At 42.6% G+C, this 21,893-nt stretch overlaps 1 protein-coding gene across 4 annotated transcripts in view; it reads left to right on the forward strand.

Moving 5' to 3' along the window:
* Positions 1–21,606, forward strand: part of FBXW11 (F-box and WD repeat domain containing 11) — a 74,628-nt gene extending 53,022 nt beyond the window's left edge. For all 4 annotated transcript variants that reach the window (XM_056348562.1, XM_056348564.1, XM_056348563.1 and 1 more), the window contains 8 exons: positions 8,713–8,850; positions 9,435–9,553; positions 10,577–10,826; positions 11,948–12,066; positions 12,683–12,793; positions 13,798–13,876; positions 15,435–15,623; positions 19,112–21,606. In XM_056348562.1, the coding sequence (XP_056204537.1) occupies positions 8,713–8,850; positions 9,435–9,553; positions 10,577–10,826; positions 11,948–12,066; positions 12,683–12,793; positions 13,798–13,876; positions 15,435–15,596 (978 nt within the window). In that variant the 3' untranslated portion in view covers positions 15,597–15,623; positions 19,112–21,606. The remainder of the gene's footprint in view (positions 1–8,712; positions 8,851–9,434; positions 9,554–10,576; positions 10,827–11,947; positions 12,067–12,682; positions 12,794–13,797; positions 13,877–15,434; positions 15,624–19,111) is intronic.
* Positions 21,607–21,893: the final 287 nt, after the last annotated feature.

A 21,893-nucleotide genomic window follows, 5' to 3' on the forward strand; every position in this document is an offset into this window, starting at 1 on the left:
GGATTGTGGATAGAGATAAGCTTAAAGGAGAGTGTGCTCTCTCCTTTGGGTTGACTGACAGAATTTGAAAAATAATCCAAAACCTGAATTAGCAATTGGAAGGAAAGATGAGGAATTATAAATAGCAAATTTGAATTCTTTCCCTTGGGCTCTATTTGCATTTTGGGTCAAAAGTCCGTGCAACCACCAAGTGTCGTTAGCTGCAAGGTAATACAGGCAATGATTTGGCAAAGTGAGGTCCCCTTGCCTCTCTGAAGATTTGTTAGTGTTTGTTTCATGCCAAACACATTCTAGGAACATAATGTCACTTTTGAAATCATTGGATTTGAAAATAAGAGGACATCTAGAGATCTGAAACCAAGTTCTTGGAAAGAGAGGTAGTTACTCTCCACCTCCTGTGAAGCCAAATATTTAATTAGGTTTCATTTCACAAGAGGTGGTCCAGTAAACATCAATGTCTCAGAGTCAGATGTTGAATTGCCAAGCTTCCCTAGGAGCTTTAATAAAGGAAAAACCTGTTTTGGGGCTTATCCTGGAAGACTGACCATGGGTTTGCAAGACCATGCTTGCGGAGGTGGTCTGGGTGGTGCTGGGTGTCCTGTGCCTGGGCGCAGGCCCCAAGCCTGCTGGGGAAGGTCAGCTGGTTTAATGGGACTGTGTTTAATCGGCATGTTGCCAGGATGGGAAGTTTAATACTGCTGATTCCAGAACCCCGAGTCCCTGGATTTTTTCCATATTATTTGTGAAATTTGGCCAACTATTCTGTTTTCCCCTCAGGATTAGCCCAAGTATCTATTTCTTGTGATGAGTCTCAAAGACTTATTTTGTAAATGTTCCCCTTATCTTCAAACACATGGCAAGTGCCCTCATCTTGTTTCCATGGAGACTTAGGTCCACCTAATTAAGACAAGAATTAGAATGTTATTTTGCTGAAGATGTTAGGAAAATGGCACCAGGCCATCAGATTAACACCATGTGTTCTTCTGAATTTTGAAAAAGTTCAGATTTTAGGACTGGAACTGAAATTTCAAAGCCTTGGGAAAATTTGAAAAGGGGAGAATGTCAGCGCTCACCTTAAGTCACCGCCAGCATTGGGAGATCTCTGTTTATGAAAGTTGCAGTTTATAATTTCTGAGGGAATTGGGTACTGTTCTAATTCTGATGCTGGAGAAACTTCTGTGTGCGTGTGTGTGAAGAATCTGGTCAGCATTATATGCCTTGAAATCTTTTCAGCCAGCCTTTGAAATCTCTACTTCACAGGCACTGTCCAAAAGGCATTTCTTAAAAATGAAATTGGCCAAGGAAAGGAGAGGCTTTTGAGTGGCAGGGACAAAGTTCTTGTGGTGCATGACACCAGATTTTGGCTCTTGTGTCTGAGCAGGGCAGAAGATGCCGTTTAGATGCCTCTAGCGTGGGACAGATCCCTGGGTTGGTTTTTGTTGACTTTGCCAATGTCACTCCTACTCTTTTCCACAAATGGGCAAACCAAGACTGCAGCTTTTCTGTTGCAGTTTGAAAGAGGGATTTATTATTCCTGTTTGAGTACTTGAATTCCCCTGTGCTCTGATGGGGGCTGATAACTATCTGTTTAGATAGAACTTTGTATTTTTATGGTGTTGTGCATAAACTTTGTTATTGTCTTCAATGGAACCTAAGAGGTGCAATAATTTTGTTTTTTCAGCAGCATTGTTCACTGTCAGGTGTTGTGTGTAGTCCAGATGTGTGTGTCATTGAGGTGCCTCCAAGGACCGCTCTCTGTGTTCGTTGCTGTTGGCTTGTGTTTTTAAGGTGTCTTTTCCAGATCTGGCAGTAACATCAGTACTTCTCCTCTATCGCTTTGGTGTAAGCAGGAGTCCATTTAAAGTTAATGTATGTTGATGTTGCATCTGTAACCTCAAAGCGTGACATTTTAGTCTTGAGTGTGTTAGAACAGGTTGGTGGAAGTTGGTGGAAATAGGGATCCTTTAACAGAAAACCAGCGAGACCCATCAGCGGGTGGTACTGTGATCATTGCAGCTGCAGAGATGAAAAAGTTCTCTTCATCAGAAGCTGCCCTTGAATCTCTTTTGGGATCTTGTGCTTTGCGGGCTGGGTTTGCAGAGGTGCTTGATAGAGAAGGCAGACTTTGGGGGAGGAGGAACTGCTTTGTGCATCTGCATCCTCCTGTTACAGGTTCTCCTGAGTTAGGAGGATTCTTTACTCCCTCCCTGGGGAAACAGAACAACTGTACTGGTCAGATCGAAGAGTGGCTAGCACAGCATCCAGCAGCAGATGTGTGGGGCAGAGACCGTGGGGACATGATGCAGCTATGCTTCAGTTCCGTGGGGGTAATCGAAGTCTGTCACGCCCCTCCTCTGCGTGTGTTCTGCCTCCCTCAGCAGGTCAGGCATTCCCACCATCCTGGGCAGTAAGGTGGTCCTGATGTTGAACTGCTGCTCTGGAGGCCTGAAACTTCAGTTGGTTGTCTTTTTTTTAATCTGATTTGTCTAAGCTCTCTCTGGTGTACGCCACCGTTCTGGCACTGAGGGAACATGCTGTCTTGTCTTCGTGCTTAATGAAATGGTCTGTATTGTACCGTCAGCTTTCTCCCAAAGTGGTTCCCTATGGGCCCTGTATGTCAGTGGCCTTTAACCCAGTTTCTACAGGTAGTCTTCTCTTCCTCTGTAAAGACATTAGCATATTCCACTGTCCAGATTTATCTTGCTCAGCATTATAAGGTTGATCTGTTCTTTTTAAATGTGGCTTTAAAAAGGGTTCAGCAAAGCTGCAGCGGGACTTGGGCATAGTTTTACTTGGTGGACCTTTGAGCATCTTCTCACATGCTGGATCAGCTGCATGCAGAAAGAGACAACACTTCATCAATTTATATTGTCCACATTTGGATCTTATCTAAGCAGCTGTAAATATTAGGAACTTCGTTTTTAGGTCTCGGATTCTGCCAAGAAATCATGATTTAATTGTAACACTTAATAGGAAAAGCTTCCTATTCCTTTTTCTCTAGAGTTGTTTAGGTTTTTTGGACTTCACTCTTCATGGCTTTTCTTCTGGTCTTGGAGTTCATACTAAAAGTGGTATTTTACCCCAAACTGATCTGAAAGCCCATGTAGTGTTCAGATGTGTGGTGGCTCTCAGTAGTACACTCCTGGCTTTTTGGTCTCACTTTAATTTCAGACTGTTCTTCAAAACGTAGCCTGGGTATCCTGTGATTTTTATAAATCAAGCCAGAAAACCACTTTTCACTTACTGAAAGTTTCCCCACCCATTCCTGTAGTCTTTCTGTCCCCGCCCCCCCCCCCCCCCTTTTTTTTTTGTATGTGTGTTAAAGTGGTCCTTCCTGCTTGTATTAAACAAATGCATGCTGCAATTTACATATATACATACGTAAGAATAAAAATAAGCATATGTTATATGTTAGTGGGGTGTAATGAATCTCCATTTCTCTATTTGTTAGACTTGCTTCTTTTTTTTCATTATGTTATTTTTTTATTTTTTCATTATGTTCTTTTTCATGAGTTTTATTCTGCCTGACTCTTCTGTTGGCAAGAAATTAGGTAAATACCAAAACCCAGGTGATTGCTGTTTGGAATTAATCTTTTCTTAGGTTTACTTCCTTGCATTTATTTACTATGTTACTGTTTCCTACCTCTTGCCATGTAATATGGCAACAACTTCTTCCATGTAACTTTTTGTTTCCTCTGGGCTTTCACTTAGCTTTAATTGTGAATAATCTAAAATATGAAGAAATCTTGGTAGCGGAAAGCAGATTCTTTTGATGAGCAGTAGTGTATAAATTTTAACTTAAACAGTAAAGAGCTGTCATAGGAGGGAGATGGTGTCATGTAGCTCCCAGTTGTATAGCTGCTGCCTTCTACATTTCAAAGCATTTTGGGAGTAAAATCCAAATCTAGTCACTCTGCTGAGTCCTCTGGTGTAGCATGAGTCATGTTGGTATGGTTTTTTCATGGAACAAGGTAAGAAAATTAATAGGGAAAGGCAATATGCTTAATGATAAAAGTGGGATAATAATTGGCAAGATGTGGTGGTGGATGGTTTGCAGCACTTGGTGTTCTCTCTTCTAATAGCAGTGCCAATTTACGTTCAGGATGTTGGTACGGACATTGTATACCCTGCTGCTCACTTCCAAGACATATTTACTGGTTCAGGTTTGAACATTGTTGAATCATTTGACAATATGCTCAAGTCTTAGTGAATGTATAATTAGGTATACCATGTCTGCAGCCAAAACTCATCAGCTACTCCACTGAGATGTCTTACTGACCACGTAATTTTCTTGTTCATCACTTTAATTATGCAGCTGGTCTGAGGAGTTGTTTTACGAAGGGGATGTTGGATACAGTGCAAGTGCTTTTTCTGCCATACTGCTTTGGCGCTCCTATTGCTGTTCATGTACAATACTTGCCCAGTGCCTCTCTTGTCCCTGTGGTCTGTGAGCTTTTAGCTGTCTTTGCTGCTACATGCCTACCACCAGTGCTTAGTTCCTTAACAACAGTGGTTTGTAGAAGTGATGAGACTTGCAGGAAAGATGGTGATGCTCTTTGCTTGCAGGGTTTTTAGTCCTCAGGGCTGCTTTAGAAGGAGGCTTTGCTGCTGGCACGTTTTGTCATCTGTTGCTGTGAGCCAGTCATCCCTGTGTGTCAGAAATCTTGCGGTTCATGCTGTTGTGGTAACGACAGGACAGCTAGCGCTCTGCAGATTCCTTTTGAGGACCAGTTCAAGCCTTCTAGGTAATAAGTATCATGTAGCCTTTCTTCTTTAGGCTGGTATAGAGACTACAAAAGCTCTTTGGCCCTCACTAACAGCAGCGAGGAGACCCAGCAGTGAATTCTAGTCTCAAGCCAGGATCTAGGGAATCCTTCTTCAAGAGCTTAATGCTGTTTTTACCCCCCTAAAAAAAACCCCACAGTTGCAGCATCTTCAGAGAGTCTGAGAGGTGAAATACCTCAGAAATGCAGGGAGCCTGGTGCCATGACCAAGCTGTCATTTTGTCTTTGCTTATCAAACTCTCTTAACTTCATAATGAATGAAATATTAAGCCTTCACTACCCTGGTGACATAAGTTCCTTTGCTTCTGCCTTTCCTCTGCCACAGTCAGGAGGGATTTTCTTTTTTTCTTTGAAGAAAGCATGTGAAGAACAAGGGCTTGGATTTTAACTGCCCCTGGTGTAAATGCCTAATGCTTCAGCAGAAATCCCTACGTACGTAACAAATGTGTATGTTCCTTTTCCTTTTTTTCTGCCTCATTTATCCTGAAGAACTGTGTATTCAGAGGGAACAAACTCCTTGGTTTATGGGATTAAGATAAACCCATTTACTCTGTAATAACATTCACAAGGATAAAAATGCAATTTTTAGCCAAATTGCTGAACACAGTGTACATTATCGAATGGGGGAAAAAACCCTGTTCCTAGTAGATTATCCTTAATGCTTCCAATGTATAGTTAATGTTCCAACTGTTAATCCAGATGAAATGCATCTTTTTTAACTGTGCATCTTTGTACCAGCAAATGTATTCTGGCATGATCAAGGCTTGGCTATACCTCTGTATCTTGGACTATTTTCTGTGTACTTTTCTCTCTAAATGCCTTTTTTTATCCATTTATGCATTTCTTCAGCTGCCAAATGGCTCTCCTACTGTGGCAGATGCTTTGGCTTCATACTTGGTCTTTATTCCTTGTATGTCCAGATTTTGTTGGTTATACAGCATTTGTCAGCTACTTGCTGCTGTTGCTCTAGTGAGCTTTCAGGAAAGTGTGAGAAACTTTTTCTCTTTGTGTGTGAACTAACGCAAGAGTGTTCTGCAACATCCTGCTTTTCATTGTGAAACCCATGTTTAGAGGCCGTTATCAGAGACTTGGAGGGGATCTGTAGAAAATACAGGAGTGGGTTTTTGCGTGTATTGGTATTAGGTTTGGCGTCATAAACATGCGAATCACCTGTGGGTCACTTCATCATTACCCCTTGATGCCTGTAACAGTCTGTAACACAGCGATTTCTTCCTTGCCCCTTCTACGTTACGTGCATGCATACCTACCCAACGTGTACACAGTCTATGGAGATATCTCCTGGAAGGTGGTTGCAGTTGAAGACTTTTACTAACTGCCCTATTCAGTAACTACCAGAAGTTTCCTATAGCAAGAAGCTTTAATGTGGTTTCCAGTATTGTATTAAACATGTTCCTTTTCAGAGGGTCCTCCAGGTTGCCCACCCACTCAGCCGTATTTAGTCATCTAAAATAATGTTATTTCTCTATATGTCCACATCTGTTTTCACTCTATTGCCAATTGAAATGCTGCTGTATATTCTCTGTGTATTGTGGCTACCTTCCCAGCGTATTCAAAATTTACGCAGTGTAAGGGGATTTTACAAGTTCTCGAAAAACATGAAGTATTTTCCCACAGTAGCCATGCCGTATAATGTCTAAACGAAATGACATCTATTCACAGAATTAAAATGTGCACCTGCATATGACTTTACACTTTAGAGTGCCATCACATAGATATACATGATAATTTTGTTTCTTTTATTTGAAGCCAGCGTTTTCTTATGGGGAACTTAAGTAGCTTCCTATAGTGAACCTCCAAGAATTAAGCCCAGCTAGTGTCCCCAGTGGCTGGTGGCCATACTTCACTGACTGCTGTTTGGTTTGGGAGACTGTTACAAGCAAAACTTCTGATCTGTGATGGTCTTAATGTATTCTGTAACTATTGGTAGTCACTGTCGCGGGAAGCCAAAGCATGAAGGTGCTCAAGTGGTGTTTGAGCAGTCAGCAGCTAATCTGGCATGTGTTCTGTACCACTGCTGATTTCAGACCTTTCCAAAAACGTTGCTTTAGGAAAACTCTCCTGTAAGACTTCTTAGAAATGAATATCTGAACATATATGGCTTCTAAAACTATTTAAATTTGCTAACTCAAATCTGTGATGTTTGTCCTGTGTCTTCAGCGTTAGTATTGCATTTTTAAACACCTTGCCTTCCGATCAGCTGTTACATTGGTTCATGAATGTCTACAGTCCTCCCCTGTTTCTGAGGGTCATCTCTGCAGTGACGAAGGAGTTAACGAGTTGCAGTTCTGCCCTTCTAGCACAGATGATAAATCTTGGATAAAGCTTGAGAACTGCCTGTCCTTCTTCCTGAAAACCTCCATCCCGTGCTGAGCAAGTACCACAGCGAGCAGTCTGCTACCTTCAAGGCAGGAGTCCAGGGCTGAACCAGGACGGTGTCAGATTGGACCGTTTTAAGCCCAGTTCCCAGTCTGACAACCAGCAGTGCGCTAGCTGGCCGGGAAAGTTGATCCCAGACTGATGGATGACTTGCTATCTTAATTTCATTAGCTTCCCCACCAAACTGGAAGAGATTGAGGGAGGATGAATAGCTTGTCAGCAGGCTCCTCTAGAAGCATCTCTTAGTACTTATGATCTAGACAAATTCCTGTGGCACATCAGGTTTGTATTATGACTATGTATAGTTCTCTCCAAATTGCCTAATGGGAGACAAATGAAGGAGCAAATGCATGGAAAACAAAGCGGTAGGGTTAGTTTTCCCTTGGAGGTGTTTTCCTAGAATTGGGACGTCATAGTGACACTGCACTTTTGCCTTTAATAAGTGTTTCGGTTGTTTTCCAGTCTTGGAGGAGCTGCAGAGGTGCCTGCTATTGCTTTGAAAGTTAGGCTTTGGTTATAAATAGGGTTTTCCAAGTGAGCTGGCAGTCAGCCAGCCTCTCCCCAGGTTTCCACATGGTATTTTGGGGGGATCCCAGGGAAACCGCTAAATTAACGGCCTGTTCTGGTGCCTGCCCTGGAGGATGGAGAGCGTCCCAGCTTGTGTAGGTACTGCAGGTGCTGGCCGGGGGTTCTGTGCATAGATTTTGTTATGATTGTTGTTACAAACTTCTTGTCCAAAATCCTGTATTTCTTTGAGACTGATGTTGGTTGTCTTAAAAGTAATTAAGCTGATTAAAGCATGGTAATCATCCTGATTCTGCTACACAATCGTTTGCAGCTTTTTAAGGTGTGTTAGGTCTCTTTTCTTAAATGTACCTCTCAGAATGAAAATATTGAGAATTACACTTCCACAGAGTTTGAGGCAGGGGGCAGGGGAAATAAGTTTTGATTATTTGGAACCTTACAGTCCCTGTTTGGTTTTATTTTGATCAGGGTGCTTAGAGGAGGCTTTTGTATCTCAAAATCCCTTTCTAAGAGGTGTGACGGTTAACAGGTGAAGTGGCTGGGTAGGGGAAGGGAAGGTCCAGGAACCCCTTAACCTCCCTGTTGGACTCAGCAGTTCTGTAATGTTCGTTAGTCGGGTGAGGCTGAATGTTGGCACCATATGAGCTCCTGGTTTAATCTTTGCTGCTTGTGTCAGATGATCGTGTAAATTGGGGTGTGGGGGTGGGGAACTGGATTGTTATGAAATGTGTGCCTCTAACGGCTCCTTGGGAAATTCTCAGTGAGGTTAGCTGGCCATAATTTTCACCAGCAAACACAACCTTTGCCATGACAAATTACAGAAGTCCCGATTCATCGTGTTTTGTGTATTTTTATTGGGGGGGGGGGGAGAAAAGATACGTTTAAGTCTTATATACTTCAAATTTAAGGACGACATATGTAGAAGTGGAAAGATTGCTCTGTGTGTGTTGGAGTTGTCAAGCATGCAGCCTCATGCCTAACCCCTGCTTGTTTCCCCTCTTGTTAGACTATAGAATCTAACTGGCGATGTGGGCGGCATAATTTGCAAAGGATTCAGTGCCGCTCTGAAAACAGCAAAGGTGTCTACTGTTTACAGTATGATGATGAAAAGATTATCAGTGGCCTACGAGACAACTCCATTAAGGTAAACGCTTTTTTTTTTTTTTAAGTCTTTTCCTAGAGATAAGTGGGTAATTCTGCCTCGGAAAGCTAGCTGCTTGTGTTTCCTTGATTTCTCTTGTCTCATCATGGGACAGTATTTATCTGTGCAGGGTCAGTGTCTTCTGTAGCCTGGCAAAGTTCTCACCTGCACTTTGCCCTGGAAACTTTGGGGATTCCCAACTCCCAGCCAGAGATCAATGCTATTGACCACAAAGAAATGCTTGGGAAATCGGAGTGCACATAACGTGAATGAAGACTGCGTGTGCCACTGCCCCTAGCCGTGTCGTTGCTGGTAGTGTGCTTTCATGCTAGCACGTTGCTTTCATGCTAATTATCCGTGCCATTTTTTAATTTGCAAACCAGGCTTTTATCTTTTCATGACCATTAATTATTTTGCTGTTCTGTCAAAAACTTCTGTTAAGACTTCCTGAAGCTGGAAGGGAGGACGGGCCAACTGATCGGCCAGGCTAACTGCCCACTGATTCCTCCTGCTCTTTCTAGTTTTCTTCCTTCTTGGATCCGTGTTTTTGATCTTGATAAACTGTTTTTTCTTCTTGCTTTTAACAGATTTGGGACAAAACAAGCTTGGAATGTTTGAAAGTATTAACAGGACATACTGGCTCGGTTCTTTGTCTGCAGTATGATGAAAGAGTCATTGTAACTGGATCTTCAGATTCTACAGTGAGGTAAGTTTTTGCACAAAAACAATTTGAGTATCAGAGCTGGGAATATTTACAATGATCTCTAAATATCAGAAAACATCTCTAATGTGAATGTGATACTGCTATTCCAAAATGAAGATACTCATACTTGGCAAAGCATCACATTCAATAAATTTTTTTTCCAAATCTGTCTCATTTTGTTAGTGTTAAGAATTTTGAAGGAGTATGATCCGAGTGATTCAAGGCGTATCCTGAAGTTGTAGAATGGCTGATGGCCAACTAGGCAATAATTTCTTCATTTAGGGTTTCTTGTACTGCCTTCTGACATCTCTTAATTATGGCCCTTATGAAAGGTTATTTGGTATATATTGAGCATTTGTCTGACTGGAATTTTGATGATACTGAGTTTAAATTCTTGTGTGAATTCAGTAGTCAGTAGATGCCAATGTAAAGGCACTCTGGTACAGATCAGTGGAAGGGCCTTGTCGCTTCCTGGTATCTTGCACTGCTATGCCAACGTCAGTGTCTATAAAACTTTTCAAAAGTTAAGAGCTCATCTTGACACCCTTCAGGTACTATAAATTAAGTAGTGACTTTTCACTTCATGTAAGCTAGTAGGTAGCCCTGGAGGGTGCTGTATCCCAGTTGCTACTGGTGTGTGTGAAATCTGAATGAATGATGTAAATCTGAAAAAAACCCAAACCCCAAACCGGATAGTATTTGTTTTGGCCTGTTCCATCAATTTGTACATCATACAAGCTTCAGTCATCCTGGAAGAGTTGTAGAGTTGTTAAGCGGCTCTTTCTTTTAGCAGTGGTCCCAGCGTAGGCATTTCCTGGTCTAATTGTTGCTGCTGTTAATTTTTGCTTGTCAGTCTGAGACGTGAACTAGGATACTACCCCAACGCCTGCCTTCCCCAAGCCCTAAGAGATGTTAGGCACCTAGAGGGGTTGTCATTAGAGATAGTGACAGACTTGTGCATGTTTACGCTTTACACCATGCGTAGCCATCATCCTTCATTTGGAATAAAATTCTTTTCTTTTGCAGAGTTTGGGATGTAAATACAGGTGAAGTTCTGAACACGTTGATTCATCACAATGAGGCAGTGCTTCATTTAAGGTTCAGCAACGGCTTAATGGTGACATGCTCGAAGGACAGATCAATTGCTGTTTGGGATATGGCATCACCTACTGACATCACCCTGCGCCGTGTCTTAGTTGGCCATCGTGCTGCTGTTAACGTGGTAGACTTCGATGACAAGTATATTGTGTCAGCGTCAGGTGACAGGACCATTAAAGTACGTTGGCAGAGCGCTACCCTAGGGCTGCATGCCTACCGAGCCAGAAAAGCTTCTGAGCAGTTCTGTGTCTTTCTTCAGCATTCAGCTGGCTGCTTCCTCTTGCTAGCTGTTAATGTCTTTATGTGCATAACTAGGCTTGTAACATTTTTGTGGCTTCTGTCGTACAATTGCAAAAAAGTAAAGCCCATTCGCTGTTTGAGCTCTAGTCTCAAGGTATGGGTTGGTTTGTTAAATATGGCAACATTTTGTGCCTTTTTCCAAGTGGTATTTTCTATTTCAATTGGCAGTCCTGTTCCAGACATGAAATTTATCAGCAGTTGCCTTTCCTTGCCATGCCTTCCCAGCAGCTCCACCAGGCTTTGCCATGTTTGAAGAATTAAGAGCCTCTATTTGAAGATTATTACATACCAGAAGATTTGAGTTACCCAGAGCTTATTAATATAATAAAGGTGTTTCCACCCTTCCCTCTCTAGAACCAGAGCTACCTTGGACTGTGCCAAAAAGCTCTTGGCAGTTTAATGTCCAAATACCTGCCAGAGATCCCGCTGCACTCCGTGTTGGAAAATGAGCCACTGGATATTCCACGTTACAACTTCAATTACAGTTCATTAAAAATGGGCAAAGTTGATTGAATCATTTAATATTAAGAAAGAAGCAGCAACCAAACTTTTATGGGCCACAGTTCTGGCCGCCTTGTACTAGTGGATTGCTACCGATTTCTTTGGTAATGTGGTGTTCTTGCGTATGTGATAACTTCCGATTTTAAAAATGATTACTTACTGATATGCAAGCGTAATCAAGATTCTGAAATCATTTAGGGCCATCTCTACCACCTGCAAATTTTATATACAACCGCCCCCAACTTTTCTCATTGATTCGAAGTGCGGCAGCAGTGCCCGTGGTTCTTGTCACCGCAAGGTCCCCACAGCGCCCGCCTTCCGTTAATGCCGGGTAACTGCTCTTTGCCCACAAAAATACCCTCCCAGTTTCTGTTCCACTGTCCAGCAAAGGTCAGCCTCAGACCTCTTCTGTTTATGGATTCATAATGGCTTCTACTGAAATACAAAAACCTTGTTTGGGCGTAATTCTCAAAAGAGCATTTATCTTGTGTTTCACAGGTCTGGAGTACAAGTACATGTGAATTTGTTCGTACTCTGAACGGGCACAAGCGTGGCATTGCGTGCCTCCAGTACAGGGATCGACTAGTTGTCAGTGGATCTTCAGACAATACCATCCGGTGGGTGCCCACAAACTGCTGTTGGTGTGTAACACTGTACATTTCGTGTGGAAAATAGGGTTTCCCCAACCTTTGATGCTGTCCTGCACTATTGCGTGTGAAAACATGCTTGGTACACCTTGCTATTGGAGCAGATGATGTATGAATGGAACTTAACTCAGTGTGAGAGTGTATCACATCGCTGTGCAAAAGTAGGGCACTGAGGTTTATGACAGAGATAAACAAAACTTCTCTATTGCTGTGGTTTATCACCTTGTCTTCTGCTTGAAGAGATGGGGAAGACATTGGTCACTGGTTTTCTTAACTGCTTTCTGAACCTCTAATCATGGATTTATGCAGAATAGAAAAAAGCCTGCTGAAGTTTCCCAAGATAACACATATCCAGCCTTTACATGCATGTAGTATCAAAATTAATTTTGCTATACTGCAGCTGCAACCCAGATTTATCTCTGAATTGCATGCAAGGAACATCTCGTGGTTCTCAGGCCTTTTGAAGCAAATTATGTGGTATCTCCCACAGAAAACCACTCTAGCATGCTTAAATTGCCGTGCGTGAGGCTAAGGGGCAGTGCTGAACCTGAAGTACTCAAAAGACTTTCTCCTCTGTTCTCTTAAGACTATGGGACATTGAATGCGGTGCCTGTTTAAGAGTATTAGAAGGCCATGAAGAACTTGTTCGATGCATCAGGTTCGACAATAAGAGGATTGTTAGTGGAGCCTACGATGGGTATGTTTTTGGAAGTAATTTAAAAAAAACCTTTTGCCTTTCTTAACAAAGCATCATGCGAAAGCCATTGAGCTTTGTGTGAGGGTTCTCTTCTGATGGATCAATATTTACCTGAGCAGCTTCTGCTTCGAGCATTTCAGCGCAGCAGGCTGCAGTTTTAAGTTGCCAAGAAACTGCTTTTCTGGTGCTCTTTAGCACACTCCTAAACTGTGTTATCACTCAAGTTTGACTTTCCATAGAAAGTAAACTTTTGTTTGGCTGAAGTGACATCCCTTTGTTTCTTCACTCAGGAATTGCTCCTTGCCCCATCCTGTGTACTTAGTAGTTCAGGCTTTCTATTTTTATAAGACAGCACCCTGAAAATGTTTATTGTGAGTGTAAATGTATCTTGTGGGGCTCTGAGAAGTCTTTGGTGCCCATTTCGGTTGGGTTGAGGGCAGGAGGCCCCACCATTAGCGCTTCTGACTTGCTTGGTCTTTTCAGTGTGTAGTGGATCCATGACAGCTTACAATGTCCAAATTCTCCGTTTCTTTGTCTGCCTGATTTATACCTGTGGTGAGCAGTAGAGTGACTGAAAACAATTTTGGAGCTGTGTTTGTCTCAGGCCTTTTGTTAGGGTTCAGTGTCACACGGGGGTTGGCAGTCCCAGCCCAATTCCCACGGGAATTTTGCACCTTGCCAGTAGTGCTGTGAGTTTTTGAGATGTTCTGCAGTTCCAGCTGGCTTGCACATGGCGTGGTCAGTTTGTCTTTCATAGAACCAGCCCACTTGGTCCAGCTCAAAGACATCACCGTATTTGCTGCTAAAAAAGAAATACAAAACTATCTGTGTCTTCACGAGATTTAGCGGTAGTATTTTAGTGAAAATAAATTCTAACATTTTGCTTGATCCTGATGAGCTACCTGTAGGGAAGATCTGGCGTGCTTTCTATTGCTTTAGATGCTTTTCCTATGCCTATACTTGAAAAAATGCTTTCCTAATGAGCTTCTTATTTTACTTTGTAGCAAAATTAAAGTTTGGGACTTGCAAGCTGCTCTTGACCCTCGTGCCCCAGCAAGTACATTATGCTTGCGTACGTTAGTGGTATGTAAAATTAATTCATTTGGGGTTATCTGAAATTTTTATTTGCAGGTGAGAGGCATTATTAGAGTGGGATAGGTGAGAAACTCGGGATGTTTTATAAAGCCTAGGCTGCTGCTTATTATAAGAATAAAGAAGAATTTATATGTTGGTATATCCTGAATTATTTGGATCTGAGCTTAAAAGAAAGACTGAGGTTTTTCTAGTTTGAGATTCTTGGATACTCTAAAAAAAAAAAAAAAAGTATCAGAATGACACTGTATCAAATTATTTCAGTTATTGGTGTGTTCCCCTAATGTAGGGCTGGCTTTAAATTTCCCCTTATTAAAAAGAGGGGAGGAATCTTGTGAGCCTTTCCCAAACTCTTCTCCTAACCCTTCAGTTTGGAAGGAAGAGATGTGAAGAGGGAAGGGAGGTTGAGACTGATTACCACAAGAACTCTAATCGCTTCAGAGAACTCTCAGATTTAAGGCTGTTGCTTAAGTTGGGGGCTTTTTTTGTAATAAGGATTTTGGTTTATGACAGTAGGGCTTATTAAAAATAGATTGGGGAAGTGAGTTCATTGTTCTTTTCACTGAAACGTGTGTGAAATTCTGCTTCAGGAGTCAGTTTGGCAAAGTAGTAGCAACCTAAAGTTATGGACTGTTGTGATGGAAACTGGTGTATTCAGCATGTGCTTGGCCTTTCCAACACCTAAAGAAGTGCTTACGTGGCTAGAAATGCTTCTTATTTTCCTTTCTGTTCGGTAGTCTTTGCAATGAGATGAGATTTAACTGTCCTTTTCCATGTGAATTCGGTGTATTCAGTTTCCCAGTAGAAGCGGGCTCTTTCCCTGCCGTGGGCATACTGCAGCTCCGGCCACGGCTGGGAGATCAGCCTGAAGTTTTGGTTAGTTCTCTAACGAAGGCAGCCTACTCAGTTTAAACGTAGTAAAAATGGATAAGCAGGGCAAGCAGGAAGAACCCTTTCTGGGCCTCTAAGTGCCATTTTGAGATTTCTTGGAGTTGCCAGGGTGTGCACTCCGCCTCCCTTTCCTACGGCAGCGTTTGAACAGTTGCCTTGCCTGGTGAGCCAGCCGGAGCCGTGCCGGTCCGTGCGGCAGCGAGTCCCAGGCCGGGGCTGGGATGTGGGATGTGCGCCGGGGCTGTACCGAGGTGGAGGTAGCGGCAGCCTTGAATGCAAATGTAATTTTTGAAAAAAAAAAAAAAAAAAAAAAGAGACGGAGCCCTGGCAGATTGCCTGTGCCAGCCCATCTTCTACATTGCTGCTTCTCGATTGATAGGCTGCTTTTGGCTGGAATAATCCCAGCCTCCACGGCTGGCCGCTCTGGGGGAGGCGCAGGGTTCACAAGCACTGGGTTTGGAAGCAGTGTGTTTTGCTGAAAAAGCCTATCTACAAAACCAGCTTTTCTTGAGCTCGAGTGTGATTGTAACTGAGGGTTTCTTAACCAGCACTGCAGAGCTGGAACACATCAGCCTGTGCCCAGATACACGTGTGAGTGCAGAGGTGATGAAATGTTGCTCTCTTCTTACCTTGCTAACCAATTCTGTGTTGCTCACAGGAACATTCAGGACGTGTCTTTAGACTTCAGTTTGACGAATTTCAGATCATTAGTAGTTCCCATGACGATACAATTCTGATTTGGGATTTCTTAAACGTGCCACCCAGTGCCCAGAACGAGACCCGCTCTCCATCTAGAACATACACTTACATCTCCAGATAACAGTCTGCACTTTACTACCCTCAGAAGGTAAGTCTCCCTCTTACCGAATGTATTACAAATGTCTGAAATTATCATTCTGCCTGCAGGTTGGCTCAGTCAAAACAGCAAGGGGATGTTTTTCTTAAAGTAAAACCTATTTATGCCACTTCTTTTACCATCTAACCTTGGTATGGTCATGCTTCAGCTTATAAAACTTGTCGTGTTATCTTACCCCCTTCTGTAACTCCTCCTGTTTGTAATTGGGTACTTCAGGTATTTTATGGAAAGTGACTAGCTATTCACAACTTTCTTGGAAATTGAGGAGACTTGGTGTGTTGCACAGGTAGTCCAGATATCGTGTGAAATCGAAGCCTTTTAGAGCCCTTGGTGCATCTGCTCACTATGTGAAGCTTTGTGACGAGCATTGTATTGCATCCCTAGTAAACTGAACGCGCATGTGATCTTTGGGCAAATGCTTATCTGAAATGAGCAGTTTTGTGATAATCACAAGAGTTGGGAAAGCTTTCAGAGCTAAAGATTACGTTGTGTTAGGCAACGTGACAACTCAGAGCTGTCGGAAGCGGTGCATGTGAACTTTGCCTATTTTGTTTCCCTTTTTCTGCAAGTCAGCTTCATTTAATTCTTGAAGCGCTATGGGTAAAAGCTCTGCTGTAGATCTGTTTGTTAGGACGGGGGATTCTTTTCCTTGTGTCATCTATATTACTGCCAACAATTGCACTTCAAACTATAAATAGCTGTGAATGCCGGGAAACGGCCTTACCAGGGCAGTCGCCCCTTTCTCCAGTGCCCCCTCTCTGCTGGTGCTGAGACTGGATGCGTCCAAGGAAGTGGAGACACCGCAGCGTTAAAAAGAGGCGTTAAAAAACAACATTGCCCCAACAGGAAGGATTTATTTTATTTGAAGTAGAAAATTAATAGTTTGCTTAAACATTGTGGGAAAAGTTTTCTGTGTCTTCACGTGAGCATGGATTTCCATTATCTCTCTCTCTGTGTTTATCCCTGCTGTGGCAATGAGTTCCTCAGGTTTTTCTACCCCTTCTGTAGGCTCGTTCCTGGCTGGGAAATAACCTTTCCTTGTGAAGACACACTTTGCTTCTTTGAGATGCTGGTTCTTAAAAATTAGTTTTCTCGCACCTGTAAGCGTTCCTCAGGAAGGTGTTGGCTGCCTTTCCTACTAACTGAACTACTCATTTAAAAAAAAAAAAAAAAAAAAAGCCAGGATAGCGTCCTCTCGGGATATGACACTTGGCTTGTTCTGTTTCGCAGAGGGTCACAGCAGAAAGCTGGTCATCGCTAGGCTGAGTGGCCTGTCCGTCCTCCTGAACCTGTATTTATTTAATATAATCAGGCCCACGGTTAAGGAAAGAAGCCTTACGCTATGCTGATGAGGTAGCATGCAGAATGAGCAGTTAATGGGACTTTCCCTTAAACCTGCATTTTAAGAATGCTGCAAGGGGCGGTAGTAAAACTGATGGACTTCCTTGTCCTGCCTGCAGCGGGACAACGGAAATCTGAGGAGGTGGGACTTGGTGTTTGTGCAGGGTGGGGAAGTGACTGAAAGACACAACTTGCTGGGAGGTAAATCCTGAAATTCCCCAAAGAGCCAGGTCCTACAGCACTGCTTACCTGTGCTTCCCACTTCAAAATTACTTTGATCCAGGATGATGTGCTTGCATGCTCGTTTTGGGGACTTGATGCTGTCACTGACGGTAACGTCCCTAGGGATTTCCTGCTCCTTTTAAGACGGAGAACACTGCCGTTGGCTTCTGTGCCACCTGGGTCCATGCCTAAATGAACTTTAGCTGTGGGAACTCCAAGGCTTATTGAAGTTGAATGGTTTTCCATCTCTATGGAAAGCATTTTTTTCCTCCTTTCCGAGTAATTCTTTCCTTTTTCTTTCCTTGCCTTCTCAAACAGATAGAATAGGATCTGTGTGAAAACAACAGTAGTTTTAGGAACAGTCTCCATCTACCTTCCAGTCCATGTACCAGTGCTTTCTTCTGTTAACTTATAATTTGAGATTGACATTCTTTTTTTGATTTGGTGGGTTTTTTTAAATACAGAAATATGTTTGGCAGGCTTCTTTTATTAGTTTTGATTCATGGAAAAGCTATACATAGTGTGTCTTAAGCGCAAAAGAAATTAGGAGTTGAATGAAATTTGTATCGGTTCGCTTGAGCAGCAGTGTCACTTTTTTTTTGCTTGCCACATGTGGCCCACAAGACCCGCTGTCACTGAGATTTGTCAGTGAAATATGAAATGCCTTTGGCAGTGTTCTTGCGTTCAAATTCTGCACACTTGGACAGTTTTGCACAGCTTATGACTGACTTGTCCCGTGACGCACAACGGAAACCATGCAGATCTCCACATCCTGGGAGCTGTCGGGGTTGGTAATGACAGTCCCTTAATTGTTTCCTACGTAGGGGAGATGCTGCGATGTCACTTTTTGACAGGTTTGTCTGACTTCAGGGTCCAAAAACCATACATCTACATGAAATTATGGTCAGACAGCTAATATTTCATTATGACATTTAATGAAACAGTTTTATATGCTTTCAAATGTTATAGTTTTCTGAATTTTGAAGCAGCCCTGTACACTCTTTTTTTTACAAGGCTTGCAATGTTATGCCTCTTCAAAGCGGATCATTTTTGACAGTCCTGGCAGTTGGCTGCGAGAGTTTTATTGCTTTCTGTTGAATTCCTGTTGTTTATTGTAACATGATAAAAATTGTTACCATATGATGGTCTAATATTCTTATATTAAGCACTAGGCCTTGGGCTGGGGGAAGGGAAGTCAAGGGGAAGTACCTGAAGGTGTTTTAACCTTTCATGGGAATTTCGTATCAGAAGAGGGTGGCTCTCCGTAGTCCGCAATAATGGCTTGGGGAAGTGGCAGGTAAAATCAAAGTTCAAATTCAATTACACTAAGAGCTTGCGCTGTCTCCAGGCTAATTATGGAGTCACGTGGCTGGAAAAAGTAACCAGAAGACAAAACCGCTTGAGTTCTTTGTCTGCCTTGTTAAAGCCCCTGTATTAAAGCACCTGAACTCGCATCTTGTGCAAAACTTGCTCCTCTGAAGGGTGGAGAAGAAAGGAGAATTTTCTCGCAGTTGTAGGCAGGTCACTGTTGCAGGAAAGAGCGTTCAGTGTGTAGCGAGACGCTGGTGGTTCACCCGCTGGTCCCCAGGAGGGCTGTTGATTCTTACTGCGTGTGAGAAAACAGCCACCCCCAAGGACTAGCACCGCTGAGAATCTGAACTCCGAGCATACTCTACAGCGAAGACAGTGTCCTGTGGAGGTGCATCTCCTCAAAGGAAGGGCTGCTAGCACTGAGGGAAGTAAGTGAGGGCGAGCACCCCCGTGAACGTGTTGCGTAAGCAGTGCGCTCCTCGCGGGTGTGTTGTCCTTTTAGTGTCAGCCTGGAGTGCACAAGGTGGTGTGAGCCTAACCTCCTCCAGATGTTGCTTTTTGATTTGTATCTTCCGACAGTTCAGCTTGTCTTTTGTCTTTTTCAGGGTTTCACAGTCTTGAACTACTGGATTTTTGGCTACTACATGCCTGAAGATGTTGATTGACAGCTAAAGTCAGAATGGGTTCTAGATGCTGTGTAGATGCAAAGCAGCACAATTCTATATCTAAATTTCTTAATCTTTCCTGCTCTCAGTGGTCGTCTTTGAATTTGCTACAAATTCACTGACTTCGAGTAGATGAATTTCAGAAGCCCATCCTTCCCTGCAATGAGAAATCCAAAGCTTCACATGTAAATTGTCCGTAGAAACTGAACTCTGATGGCTTGTTTTTCAGAAATAAATCAGAAGTCAAGAAAGGACTTGGCCTAATTTATATTGCTTTGCACTTTTGTCTGACTTTAAAGAAAAAACCTTCTCCAATGAAATTTGGGTGCCAAACACATACCCAGAATGTACAGAGCTTTGCTTTCAAAGTCACCATTGTCCTTTAGACTTCATGACAGATTCAGAGCCTGTTTTGTTTGATAGGAGTGTACGTTGGACTCTTAGAAATATTTCTGAATTGCTCAGTAATATTTTTGGATTACAGTTTACTTGTTTCTGCACCAATAATTTCTTTTAAATTAAAGATTACCTGTAATTCAGGCTAGGTTATCTAAACTAGTTGTCTAGCACTGTCTTTTCCTTTTAACTGTGCTCTGTACTACAGCCGTCCCACGCTTCCTAATGTTTGGTATAGTAAAACCTTTCCATGTGTGCTTGCCTCATTTCAAATACTGTATAAGCATGTAGATATAATGTACATAACAGTGTAACCTCCGGGTGCTAGGAGTCAGGATTTCCTGACACTACACACTAATACAAAATGTGGTAGCACTTGGCAGCAGGATGTTCTAACTACTGGCACTGTAGGGGTTAATATGAGTTACCTAGACATTTTCTCTGCAAAAGGAGGTTTTCAGTATTCATTAGGATTTTTTTTTTTAATGGGAACTACATATTTTAAAATGTAATTTCTAAACTTTTTAAAAATTAAAAAAAATGTTTAATTTATGTTCTGTATCTTATATTTTTGTGCCGCAGTATTTACAGGTGTCTTTCTTTGAACACCAGTAGGTCCTCACAGACGCCTGCTGATGTCCTTCTTTTAGCATTAGTTTGGCTGCTCAGTGGAGAAGATGCCATGGGCCAAAGTTAAATTTATTTATGTTTGATTTGTAACACTTCCTTATGGTGGAGTGGAGGTCCCTTCAAGTCAATGCTCTGGTTACGACGCTGATTACCGTGCTAGTTTCCTTTCCTGTACCGATCACCTGTGACCATGTTGCGATGTCCTGGTCACGGTTCCTCTTCGTTAGCATGCTTGTCTTCTTACATTGTCATAGACTCCCCTCTTAATTTATGTGGTCATATAAATGCTACTGCATTTTTCTTATGTCGGAGTAAGACATAGATAAATGCAAACATGAATATTTTATCTGCGTTAGCGGTGTGTGACTACGCCTGTTGGTGGCTTTTCTTTTGTGCTTCAGTCAAGCTCAGCGTGAAATCCACCTGTTTTCCTGGGGAAGATGCGTGTGCCGCCACAGAAATGTGTTGTCATTCCTTCAGTCGTTTGTACATTGTATATTTTTTGTCCTCTGGCAGCAGTTTCTTGGGTTTGCATCTTTCCCTTTTACAGTCAGCAAGGTTAGGGGATGTCGGACTGCCGCGGGATCGCTGCCGGCGGGACAGCCCTGGTCAGATGCATCGTTTCTGTCAAGCGAATTCCGAGAGAGCGTGTGTCAAGGTGTTACCGAGCCGTTACACAAGTGCGACTTAAGGTTTTGTCCTCTTCACCCTTCACACCGGGAGAGGTGTTGGGGTCAGTGTTTAAGTTAACTCCTGTTTACGTATTAACTACAACGATATTTATTTCATCGAGATGACCGAACACGATGAAGTACAGAAGATGAAATACATGCTCCTAAGCGTCCATAAGATCACTTTTTGGTAAGCTTGACAGTAGTTCGTGAAAGTGTCTTACTTTACCCTTCTCATCTAATAGCTTTAATATTAAAATGTTTAAAAAGGAAAAAAATCTGTCGCAGCCCTGAAGAAAAAGGTATTTGTTTCTGAAGAAGAGTCCTTTTTTTAAATGCATGTGTAAGATTTAAACTCCTGTTTTTCCTTGGGAGATAATGGTATTTGAACATGCAGTCTAAACTTCTTTGTGCTTTGTGTAACATAGCAGTGGACTTTTGTGATTGGCACCCAAGGAACTTGACTCCTGGGATTAATGGTAGTGATCCTGGCTGCACTCTGGACTTTGTTTTGCTAACCATAACTGAGCAACTGTACATTACTGCTATATTAATGTTTCAAAGCACTGGGATAGTCTAATTCTAACTTGTAATTATGTTTGCCAATTATCTGTTTGGAAAGTTGGTGTATGAACAGCTTCTTGAAACTGTTAAATTGTACAGATATCGTTCATGATCTAAAGCTTTGTACTGTGGAATGTGCTTAATAAAAAAAAAGTTTGAACTTAATTTGTCAAATAAATAGATAAGTAATGTCATCTAACCAGGCGTTGGTATTACGCATTAGTTAACGCAAGCTGAGCCGCAGCCATGCTGATGTGGAGCGGGTGTCGGTAAGTGTTCGTTACCCTGCGGGCCGTGTTGGCTGCCTGCGGCTACTGGGTGCCTTTCCCCAGCCGCTTTTCAGCACCCAGCGTACGGCGTGTGGCTACCGGGCCAGAGCCCTCCGAGCCCAAAAGGCATCTGCAGTGGCGCAGCTCCCCGCCTTGGCGGGGCCGGTGGTTCCCGGTGCTGCTTTGCCCATC

Source organism: Falco biarmicus, chromosome 8, assembly GCF_023638135.1.
Source record: "Falco biarmicus isolate bFalBia1 chromosome 8, bFalBia1.pri, whole genome shotgun sequence".
Taxonomy (NCBI): domain Eukaryota; kingdom Metazoa; phylum Chordata; class Aves; order Falconiformes; family Falconidae; genus Falco; species Falco biarmicus.